General features: G+C 37.0%; 1 protein-coding gene across 1 annotated transcript in view; it reads left to right on the top strand.

Moving 5' to 3' along the window:
* Positions 1–12,862, top strand: part of LOC103709893 (vacuolar sorting protein 18) — a 44,307-nt gene that overhangs the window by 16,741 nt on the left and 14,704 nt on the right. The window contains exons 12-16 of the mRNA XM_008795418.3: positions 3,596–3,712; positions 6,716–6,876; positions 9,986–10,064; positions 10,861–10,923; positions 11,451–11,581. Of these exons, the coding sequence (XP_008793640.2) occupies positions 3,596–3,712; positions 6,716–6,876; positions 9,986–10,064; positions 10,861–10,923; positions 11,451–11,581 (551 nt within the window). The remainder of the gene's footprint in view (positions 1–3,595; positions 3,713–6,715; positions 6,877–9,985; positions 10,065–10,860; positions 10,924–11,450; positions 11,582–12,862) is intronic.

Raw genomic sequence — 12,862 nt, 5'->3', positions numbered from 1 at the left:
GGTAGTGAGGGATGCTTCGAGCAAACTTTTCAAACGACTTGGCCTAGATAGGAGCCAATGGCGAAGTTAGATCAACATAATCATCCAATCATATGGTGCAAAACTGTTTTCTTTTCTTTGCTTTTAATCTTTACCTCATGGCCTGTGTATGTTGCTTCATGGTCCTTCAAATTATCTGAAAAGAGATGTTAGAAAAATCTAATCAAGAAGCTATGCTTAATGTACAATATTCTTGTTTGGTTATTTGTGCTTGGAAGATGGGTTAGTCCATTAGTAACACCATTTGTCCTTGAACCATGGTTTCATCAATTCTGAGATAGGTAAGAACGTTATGGGAATTCCCGGCAAGCTCATATCCTAGAAGAGGGCTTTGTAGAGAAAATGTGTCATGGAAACAAGTTCAATATTTGTTTCTTGTTGAGAGACTAGTTTGGTTTTGTACTTCTATTCTTTGTCAACAAGGACTTTTTGGTGGTGAAATAATGGTTTTTAAGAAGCGCTACTATTGGCATTTGAAAGGCTCTAGTCAAAACATCATGGGTTTTGTTGCATTTAGAGTTTTTCACTTTTGATTATTGTATTTAGTTCATTAGAGGGGAGATGATCTTGCCATCAAACCTTACTACCCCATACTATCTGTAATGGACCGTATTGGTAAGATACCAATTCTATATTGAGATTTGGTTTAGTATATGAGGTGAATTGGTTCGTGCAGGTCCGAACCAAGCAGAACCGCCCCGCACCACCTCGTACAGATCCGTACTGCCTAGTTTTGGACATTACTATGTCCAGAAGTGAGAAAAAGTGTTAGAAGCTTGTCTCAGTAAGGGATGTGTACTGTATTGCACCAATGGTACCATACCAAACCAGTAATAGTGTACCGGTACGGTTCTCAACTCTTGTTTTTCAGACCTTGCCATCAACCATTTTATGTTCTTCTTTCCATGTGGATTTTTAATCTGCTTGGTGCTTGTGGATGTATTGTGCTAATGCTTTCCCCCGTTGCTTTCTTTTCTACATGATTTCTTCCACATCTTGATTTCGGGTTGCCATAGAACCAAATCAGGGGTTGAAGTACTGGTCGGGGTGGAGCTACATAGTGGTAAGGGCCCCTCAGGGTGGGGTCCCCTCCCCCCCCCCCCCCCCCCCTCCAGCATTGAGAAATCCTCTAGCGCTTGGATGCCAAGACCAGGGTTCATAAATGTGATGCTTCACAGCTGCCCTATCACTCCTTTTGGTTGATCACCATGGCCTCATGTCTAATGCTCTTGTCCCTCTATTGGCTGGTAGCCAACCTTGTGTCAACTACCTATGTATACCATTCATTTGGAGTTCTTGCCCTTCTAAAATTCTTATGCAAAGTCGAGAAAAGATTTATCTAGCTTATCCACAAATTGGAGTTTGCTTCCATGCCCACCAACGCCACGTCCCACTAGCCTCTTTCTCTACATGGCTTTATATCCCAAGAGCTTTAAGATTTAGAGCTCTTTTCATATACTTTCAGAATCGACAAATACAATTCAAACAAGGCAAAGCCAGACCCCTCCCAAAGTTTAGAACTCCATCCAAATATCAAAGACTTTCAAGCGCCTATTCTGGTTGGCCCTCTGTCTATATGAGATTTATAATATTAGGAATTCTTCATTTCCTACAACGAGTCAAATCTTATTCTTTCTCTAGTTGAATCCAAAAAAACTGGCTTATATATTGAAGGATGATGAGGACCGAGGAGGAAGTTGAGTTCCTTGTCTATTTTTTTCTTATTTGATATCTTGAATTTCATCTCTTTTCTTTCTATTTACTGTGCTGAAAATTACATGTCAATGTCTTTGCTATAACTCAGAGCATCTTGATGAGAGTATATGGATATGTCACTAAGCATCTAATGACTATTTGCTTGATGAAAATGGAAGTAGACCTCATTGATACATGGGTATTATTTTTTAGGAGAAATTAATAATAATAATACACAAGAATTATTAATTACTGTTTACTAGACTTTCTAGTCAATCAGTTAATTACTTTATCACTTGGTTTCCAACCCTAGAACATTTCTTTTGTGAAAAAATTTCAAATGTATAGACCATCCAACCTAAGTGGCATTTATTGAACTTTTATATTAATTGACCAAAAGGATAGTAGCTCCTCTCTCTCTCTCTCTTGAATGTGTATATGCATATAAATGTAGGTATATGTTTGTGTATATAGACATATCTATGCATATCGATAGAAAAACTCATGTCTACATATTATATACACACCTAAAACACATGCATATATTCACATAGATGCATATGCATACATCTATAAATACATATGTATAGTGCATTGAGGTGTTGTATGTCCGTGGTTTGCCATGCCATGCTATGCAAGCGTCTAGAATGCACTAACATGGTTGCATGACAAGCACTAGCATATAGCTAGTGCTATGTCATGTGCTGCTAAGGCACTGGAACTATGGATACGGTTCATATCATGCATGCCAACTGGCACCTTAGGCCATATTGGGTAGGATTCGTATGTATATTGTTAGTATGGTATGCTGAACCGGCCGGTTCAGCACGTACCTGACCGGTACGGTTCAGCCATGAAAAATGGTATAGGGCCCGTATTGGCCAAACCCAGCCGGAGCCGAGGAAGAAGAGAAGGAGAGAGCGGGCGGGGGAGGGAGGGAGAAGGAGAGGCCTCTGCCGCCCGCGGGGTGCCGGCGGAGGGCCCCCGGGGGGTGGGGGTGGGGGGGGGTGTGTAGCGGAAAAAAATTTAGAAATTTTTAAGTGAAGTCGGCAACCGCTTGCCGACTTTACTTAAAAATTTTCAAATTAAAAATTTCCAAATCGATTTGCCGACTACACTTAAAAAAATTCAAATTTTTTTCCGCAGCCGCGGGCTCTTCTGCCCTCCCGCCGCCCTCCGCAGGCAGCGGAGGCCTCTCCTCCCTCCCTCCTCCGCTCGCTCTCTCTAGGCCTTCATCTTCTCCGTCTCCAGTTGGGTCTGTTTCGGTATGGGCCCGGCGAACAAGCCGAATCGGTTTAGTAGGCCATCGATACGCCAACCGGTACCGGTTCGACATACCTTGATTGTTAGTGTGAACTGTCATGTCTTGAATGAAATTTCAATACAATTTTCAAGCTTGCTGTTGGTCATCTTCGCCGACCCAATGGAATTATGGCCAGGAATATTGTTGATGTTATAGTTCCAATGGTCAAATTTGTACAGTCGTTGACCGCATGGGTTTGGTGCAGTGAGTGCATTTGATGGGTACTATAGTGAAGCTCTTATTAATACAGGTCCCTACCAGCTGATGGAATACTATTTCAGACTTTTTACTGCTATTCACACCCTTACAATTTATTAATACAGTTGTCTATTCAAGCATCAATTACTTTGTTCTGTGAATTTATCTCAGCTTTCCTGGGACTCCATTATCTAGTCTTCAGTGCTTGGCTTGCTAAATGTGCCATTATGCTATCGAATACATGAAAGATTTGAAGTTCTACACTATTTTGTGAGAATACAAGCTTCACATGTTTGCAATACTTTTTTTCTCAAAATGTAATCTAGATTGTCTTATCTCATATGCTCCTCTTTTATGCAGGACGCTCTGAGGACTTTCTTAACACGGAAACTTGATAGTCTTTATAGTACTAAAAAGGAAGATAAGTGCCAAATTACAATGATCTCCACATGGGCTACTGAGCTATACTTGGACAAGGTTGCACTTTTCAACAACATGTTCTTGATCTTTAGCCAAAAAAAAAAAAAACAACAACATATTCTTGATTATCTTGCATGGCATCATGTTTGTTGCACAATGCAGAATATACAAGTTGCTAGATCATAATCTGCCCTGCTGCATGACATAGTTCTCATCCTAAGATTTTGAAAAATATCTATTCATGCTTGACCAAGGTTTGCTATATCAAACCATGCTGGCCAATACCAAGCTTTTCCGTGCCAATAAGGTATCAGTATGGTACGGCAGCTTTGTTTGGCATTATACCGAGATATGGTACAGCTGCTGTCTCACCTCCAGCATCATATTATGTGTAGGTGCAGGGGTGTACCGTGCTGATCCACAACATACTGGTAAGTTACCGGAATGGTGCACGGTACCAGTACAGCAAACCTATATTGCAAGAAATGAAACCCCTGCCCATGCTTTACATCTTGCTAGCATTTCCTTTCTGAGGGTATCTAGAATTCTTTGTGCCGGAGAAATCAAATAAATGGAGAGTTGTTGAGCTTGGTCACCACATATTAAGAGCAGAGTTTGTATATGACTACAATCCACTGCTTGGTCATTGACTATCACATCTCCATCATAAATGTCATGTGTTTGACTTCCTTTATTATAAAGATCATGAGTTTGACCAATACTTATTATGAGTTGCAATTCTTATTATATAGTTATTATTTGTGAAATTTTTTAACCAATACTTGTGTCATTCTTGAAGGTAATGTTTTCATGCTATTAGATAGACATGCCTTCCTCTTTTCAATAGGAAGGCATGAGTATCAATAGTTTTATTTTGTTAGGTATCAAATTTTCCATACAGACAGTCTATTTTGCCTGGATGCTGGACAGTTTAGTCACATTGTGTTACCTATTGACTATTCCATAGAGTTTGTTGTCTCTTGATCTTCCTATTCTCATTGCATTCCATTGGAACTTCTTAGCCATGCCTATTTCTTGTTGAATGTGTTTACAAGTATGACTTGACTCTTAGGCTATGCTGTAAGTACGTTAATTTGTCTATTGGTGAACCATTGTTTCATGAGTGGAATCTTGATTAGTACCATATACAAGCTATTGTAGGTTCTGGACAGCTTAGTTGAGTTCATGAAGTGTTTTTTTTAATAGTTATTGAAGTTTGAGTGCAGGTTGGTTTTTTTTTTTTATCAATGTTTTGCAACTTATGGATCATTATTCTTTGGTTATATTTTTCTTTTTTCCTGTTTTCCCAGTAAGTGTTCTTTCTTCTTTTCATTTATTTTTTGGGTTTGCTGCCTCTTTTTCTGGGCTTCATCTTGTGGGCATCCATGCAATGATGATTTTTGTCATGGTTATACCATCTTGAAAAATGTAAATCTACTGTCTTTTGGTAATTCGAACAAAAATCAGTGTTGAAGGTGAGACAAAGGATGTTTTGCAATCCACAATAAAGAAAATATGGAAAGATGGTAATTCGACCAAAAATGTAAATCTATTGCAATCCACCATAATGAAAATAAGAAGAGATGGTAATTCGAACAAAAATATAAATCTACTGTCTTCTCCTCCTCCTTCTCCTTCTCCTTCTCCTCTTCCTTCTTCTTCTTCTTCTCCTCCTCCTTCTTCTCCTTCTTTCTCCTTGTTCTAGTTCTCCTTCTCCTTCTCCTTCTCCTTCTTCTCCTTCTTTCTCCTTGTTCTAGTTCTCCTTCTCCTTCTCCTTCTCCTTCTCCTTCTCCTTCTTCTCCTTCTACTTCTTCTTCTGCTGCTTCCTTCTCCTTCTCCTGCTTTCTCTCCTCCTCCTTTTTCTTCTTCTTCTCCTTTGCCTTCTCCTCCTCCTCCTCCTCCTCCTCCTCCTCCTCCTCCTGCTTCAAACCGGTCTTCACAACCAAATCGACCCGGTTCCACACCGGTTTGGTTCAATATGGCCCAAACCAGCCTGATTCGGGCCGGTTCGGCCATGCAAGAAACAGTGTGCTGTCAATTCACTGTTCAACACTTGACAACATTGTAACAAATTTAATTTCATTAATAAATTTATCTGTATTTGGCTACTATTTTCCTTGATATAATTTTTAGTAAACTATACTACTACTTTCATATACAAGGAATTCAAAGAATTATTACTTAGTTATCATAGGGCTGTTGCAAAGATCCGAGTTTAATGAGGAAGAAATATGTTTTTCTGACGGAACTTTCATACTGGTTGAAACAAGCATACTGCTTGATGATCTGATGTTTAGGCTAGTTTCATCTGGTTTAATTAGTTGTAATAACTTGTTCATATCCAAATCCTCCATTTTTCTTATGTTCTTTTGTATTATGTTGGCTTTCGGAAGACCATTTTAAGAAATGAAAACTTATGAACTGACTTGTTGCTTAATTTGTTCAATCAGGTTGAAGACTTCTATAAAAGTAGGTTGCAAATGTAAACCACCAGGCTTGGCACCACTTGGAATTTATGTCATCCAGAGAACTGAAAACCTCTAATCATTGGGGCTCTTTTTGGTTCTCAAGATAATGAAACAAAATAATGAAAACTTAAGAGAAGAAAAGGAGAGGAAATAAAAGAAAATTGAGTGTTTTCTCTTGTTTTTGGCTGAACTAAGATAATTGCAATGAAGTTCTACAGAAAATGGTCGAAACATGAGTGAATTGTTGGCTTGCATTTTGTTATTTTTATCTTGAAATAACTGCTAAAGTGAAGGAAGAATTAGGGACTACTTATAGAAACATATGACTCTTTATTTTCTTATTTTCATTATATGAAATTCGCTTTCACTTGCCTAACGATATAGGAGAAGATTCTCTGACTTTCTTCTTTCTTTTGTTCTTTTTTGATTTCTTAACAATTATATGTGAGGCCAAATGTTGTGAGTCAAGATGATTTTTATAGTCTGTATGATGTCGATGTGATGGGAAAAATATATGCTTCAATGATAATGTATATTGAGTAATGATACTAGGGTTGTATTTGCGAATATTTTTATTGTTCTGTTTTTGCAGATCAATCGTCTGTTATTGGAAGATGACACGGGCATGGTTGCTAATGTAGTATCCGAAGCCAATAGGTCAGAATACCAGTCTATTGTGAAGGAATTCCGAGCTTTTCTTAGTGACTGGAAGGATGTATTGGATGAGGCAACCACAATGAGATTGTTAGAGAGGTAAGCCAGTATCTTGATTACTCTGGAACCAGATTTTATCAGGTTTTGGTGGTGGTTACTGTGGCATATCTATATACTAATTCCACAACTTACTGCTTAGTCATTGTATTGGTAGTTCCTTTTCTTTTAATGACATCTTTAGATGTGCAGTTACTGAGATGCCATAGCAGATGCTTAAAGCTCTTTCTAGTTTGTAGCTTGGGTTTCTTATTTGGAAACTCAAGGATTTGTCTGTAAAATATTAGTGTGTTTTATCAGGGATCATCATAAGGATCATTGAGATGATTCGAGATTACAATACCACACTCAAAGTAGATAGAATATGACCATGAGCATGCTCAAATTAGGTAGCATAGGATCATAGACGTGGAGTACATTAATGATGCATCCTTGTAATGTAACAATCCTATTTTAGTGACGAGTGTCTGAAGAAAGCTGTCACTTCCCATAGTCCATATTTACCTATTTAGGTTTGCCATTTGTCATTAAATATGTACACTAGCTAATATAAAAAATGTTCCAAGTTATTTGAAATTTGATTTCCTAACCATGTACCATTCTTGAGATATTCTTTGGAAGGTGAATTTGAAACGTGTACTAACTGGTGGGAGACATCCAACAACTTAACACGAGAAAAATAGTTTTTATCAAGTCGGGCAGCTTGAGAGTTGGAATATACCAGTTAAGGGTTTGTTAGTGGCTTGGACTACCCTATGTTGCTTTATATCCTCAAAACATATCATTCTCCCAGTTCTAGTCCTTGCATTGTCGTATGCACTGCTCTGCTGACTTCTTTTCACCACTAAAAGTGCAGATTTGACTTTCTGAACAGGCTAAACATCGATGTTACTGCCTTGTGGTATGACTTTTATTTCATTGTACTGAAATAATGCTTCCTTGGAAGTTAGGGAATTTATCATCACAGTTGGTAGGGGCAAATGATCCATGACTTGAATCAAAATATCCCCAAATAATATAGTTAAATCCATGGTATGCCATATCATATCGAACCAGATGGTACGGAGTGTACCGTACTAGTTCAGTATTGGTATATGGTACGGGGGCGTACCAATATTTAGTACGCCGAACCGGCCTCCATACTAAGCATACCGACGCAGCGACGCTGGCACCAGTACGGGGCCTGATACTGAGATGGCGTACCTTGGTTAAATCCCTATTTTCTGATCACACTGGATTGTATAATACAATTCACAAATTTTGTGGTTAGTTGGATCTAATTATTTCTCACATATGAAACGAAGTGGTAAAAAAAAATTCAACTCTTAAAGTGATTTCTTTTATCAGTTATGAGACCAACTATTACTCCATCTCCGAGCAATCTTTTTTTTTAAAAAAACAAATTTCAAACTCTTGAAATGACTTTTTTTATCAGTAAAAAAATCTGATAAAAGAAATGTGCACTTATGCTTTTCAACTTCTAAGAGAAAGGAAAGCAATTTGGTTGTCATTAGACAGAAAACCTAGAGAGAGGAAAAAAACAGACCATAAGAATGTGTATAAAAATAAAAAGTTAATTAGTGAATGGGCATGATTTTTTTAATCCCCATTAAGAAAATGGAAGGAAAAAGGAACCTTTTAGATCCATTCCTATAATGATGATGATGATATAATGCTTATATTGTTCTTTGCTATACGGTTGTTACCCTACATCATATTTTTTCTCATTTTTCATCTGAGTAGGATATCTTATAAACTTGTATTTTGATATATGACTAGATTGAATAGGTAAACATGGTGTTTGCTATATTGGATATGCTAGGGGTTAATGGTGTTGGAAACAATACTTTGTATGTTCTATTTGATTTATACTCTAAATTCATTTTAATTTTATTTAATTTTTATTTTTATTTTATCCTATTTTTAAAGAAATTGAAAAGAATTAGGGTTTGTAATCTGACTTACAGCTTGGGACCAACTTGACTCTTTTATGGCTCACAACTCTGATATTGACAACAATTCTTATGCATGGATTGCTTTGATATCTTAGAATTTATAGTTATTGTTAGTGATTTTGCCATGAATTTTCCAAAATATAGCATGTGGGGGTTGGTATTTTTCGACATTCATCTGTTTATGGTCTGCCAAATCGGGCCGAACTAACCGGTGCAAACTGCTCGATTCACGCCAATTTGAATTGGTTCAACCCCCCCCCCCCCACCCCCCCAAAAAAAAAGACTTGAAAATGGTCCTGTTGAACCGGGATGAACAACCCGGTTCACCCCGTATTGAACCGGTAGCCAACCAGCATGGGTCCTACTACCGGTTTGGCTAACTTTGCATCTATCCTTGTTTCATAGAAAGAAAAGATGCTAGAACATATATGATTCATTTTCATCAAAAATTAATTTTCAAATGGTAAATACATCTGAAAACTAAAGCATATGATATGGTTTAGATTTTAGTTTTAAATCACACCTGGGTCAACAACTTTAAATGTATTTCTGGAAGTTGACTCAAGGAATGTATGGATTTTTTCTTTTTGATTAATCTAGACAAGCGCTTCTCTTATACCGTGATTCTACTGTAAGGATGCAATTTATTGTATGTTATCTTCAAACTAGTGTGACTCCTTTAACCTTAAAATCTACTTTCTCAATTTGTCTAGGTGGCTTTGTTTATGCATTGCTTGTAATGGATTTTCTTTAATTTCATTTGTTTTACTCTATGTCATGGTTTGAAATGCAATGGTAGAGGGCATTCTATTCACGTATCGGTATTGTACATAAAGTAGTATCCCCCTGTATCTGCTCATGGTTTATCCATATGTCTCTGTATGTGGTACAGTGTGGTACGGTTTCGGTATGCCTCAGTACGAGGGATATCATACCACAGTACAGTTTCAACCCTTGCGTTACGTTGCTTCACCTCTCATTAGCATTTGGAGAGATGTATGTGATGGTTAGTAGCATAATGTGACAATTCATTTGGGATGCCAATTTACTTGGGATGTATATAATTTAAATTTAATGACTCCTAGATGATTTTCATTGTTCAGCAATCTTTGCCTGTGATGCATTTTTTAAAGTTACACTAGGTAATTTAACATTGAAGCACAAAATTTATTTTATCTCTTCCAACATTCTTGCAGTTATGGTAGAGTCGATGAGCTAGTCTACTTTGCTGGTCTAAAGGAGCAATATGAAATTGTGGTTCACCATTACATTCAGGTATGGTTTTTTCCATATAAAAAAATATCTTTTTAGGGGAAAAAGAGTTAATTATCAATATCTGCTGTATGAATTGTATTAGGGATTAATAAGGGGAGCTTACATTCTATTAGTTAGTGCCAAGATCTTGATTGCTTGCTAATACGTTCCTCGGATTCTATTGTCACCTATTATTAGAAAAAAATTCAACAATCCAATGTCAACTGAAAGCTTTTCTAAATCTTTTCTCAACTTTCACATCTTAGGATCTCTTCTCGTCTTTTTAATTTTTTGACCTTTTGCACAAATTTGAGGACTTTCTAGAGCCTCTTAAGATCTTTGTTGCATCTGTCTATACAACCGGTTCTCCTTCACTTTGTGCTTAATTGGGCCATTCGTATTTATATTATTGTTATTCAAACCTAATCATATTATACATCCATCTCAAGTTTTTTTTTTATTTTTTATCTCACATGATGTGATTCTTCGATTTCTTGCTTGCCAATAGGAGTTAAATGTAGTTCACTTTTATTTCACGTAGAAGTTAAAAAAAATCATTATAATTTATTTTTTTCTTCACATGAATGTAGTGGCAGTATAGTTTGTACTCCTAAAAGTATCAGTAATTTATACTAGAAAATTTTCTATGTCTGCATTTCAGTGGAAGTTTACTCTTCATTTCAAAATGGCAGATATAAGGCAGAAGTCATTTTAGATAGAGTTATTATGACAATTGGACTATGATATGAATGATTACTGATGAATGACTTTTATTTCTGGTAAAAAATTAATGTTCATTTTTTTTGAGTGGCTTTAGCAAGGAGAAACAAAGAAAGCTTTGGAGGTACTTCAGAGACCTAATGTCCCGATAGATCTTCAGGTATTAATGATTTTCCCATTCATAAACGAAGCATTAATTTTTTTTCTTAGACAACCTGCATCCAGATACTTAATCAAATTATATGCTTTTATTAATGTTTTTTTGGTATGGGACTGTACCACCTGGTACGACACAAAGCCACATACCTTACGTACCTATAGGGTACCGAGACTCAGTTGCCCCCAATACCGAGTTTTAACACCAAGACCATACTGACACTCGGTACAGTACCATGTGGGGTCTGGTACCTAGGCTGTAAACCGTTCTTTTACATACTATCTTAAGTTTTGGCAAGCTACAAAAGCTATAGTCTCAGTCAAGGTTTTCCGTCTTGGTATCGGATTCCGTACCGGTGTCACACTAGTATAGTACAGTACGCCACCTGTACCGGATATAGGTACCGAACATGTACGGTATGGTACGTTTTGTATCGCTCGGTTTGGGCCGATATAGCATACCTTGGTCTCATTTTTAGTCAACTGCTGCACTATTTGAATACTGCAAGGATAACTTTTGGTCTTTTGCAGTATAAATTTGCTCCTGATCTGATAATGCTTGATGCTTATGAGACTGTTGAATCTTGGATGGCTACAAGCAAGCTTAACCCAAGAAAACTAATACCGGCAATGATGCGCTATACAAGTGAACCACATGCCAAGTATTACTAGTCCGATCTTCTCATTTTTTTGCTTCATAATTTTACTGGTGTTCTTGGATTGTGAATTATTTGATATGTTACTTGATATTGGTTTATGTTGAGCTCTTGTTTATTTTCAAAGATTTAGATATCACTATTATCTTGCTTTGCTCAAACATCAATTGTATTTTCCACATGGACAGCTTCTGGGCATGCTAATCCTTTCTTTTCCATTGATTAGAAGTGTTCTTCTTCTGTTGACACACTTCTGTTAAAGATGCTGATAAGAGATGCTAAATAAGTTCTTTATGTAATTCCGAACATCTGCTGCACAAATTTGTTGGTTTGAGTATGGTCATGTTGTGGCTGCATGTATTTTTCCATCGTTATGTTTTGGCTTTTAATGTGACTATTGGTATAACAGCTGTTTTAAACCCTCATGATCATATACATATAGCTGTAGAGTTCTTTGCAGATTTGGCCATGGCCACTGGCCAGTGATGCATGTAAGCCAAATCTTCTTCTACAATCCTCAGTATAACATGTTTGTGCGGTCATCTAGTTCCTTTTAGGTGCAACATACCTTGTGATATTTTAAAATGTCACAATTGAGTTTGCTGCTATTTGGATTAGTTGCCCTGCACTCTCACCTTCTAATGTTGCTTGACTTATTCTAGGTTAAAGAATTGTCGACAGTGAAGTCTCTTCGTACAATATTTTTTAATCATGAAAATTGAATGTTGGTGATGAATGCCTTGGATGAGCATAGGAGATTAGAGTTCAACACAGACTGTGGTTAGAGTTGTATAGATATTTCTAGTGATGGAGATCTCTTTAATTGCTTACATGGACAACTGAGTCAAACACCACTGTGGTTAATAAGAGAATAAAAATGTGCTAACTGCTAAAACATGTGAAGTTTGAAAGAGTTGTATATTTACACTCCTCAAAAATGTTAGAAAGAGTTATTTATTTAGCAGACTAGGCATATGTGAAACCAGGATTTCCAGAGAAGTCCATCTTAAACGTAACCATAAACATCAAGCCTTGTTCCAACTATTTGGGTCTGGCTTAAGTTGAATCTTCGTAGTTTAGTGTGCTTTTTAACGAGTGGCTATCAATCTACTGTCAACCACCGCCTCTTTCATCTGGACTTATGACCAACATCAGTGGTTTAGTCCATCATTAGCAAGAAAATTTAGTTTCAGCTGGCAATGTTAACGAGGGTGAATCATATTTATCCAGTTAAGAAGACATTCTAAGTAATAAGGTGTTACAGGGACTGAGAGAAAGTATTTTAAT

The sequence above is a fragment of the Phoenix dactylifera genome, chromosome 12 (assembly GCF_009389715.1).
Source record: "Phoenix dactylifera cultivar Barhee BC4 chromosome 12, palm_55x_up_171113_PBpolish2nd_filt_p, whole genome shotgun sequence".
NCBI lineage: Eukaryota > Viridiplantae > Streptophyta > Magnoliopsida > Arecales > Arecaceae > Phoenix > Phoenix dactylifera.
This window is presented reverse-complemented; position numbering and strand designations above follow the sequence as displayed.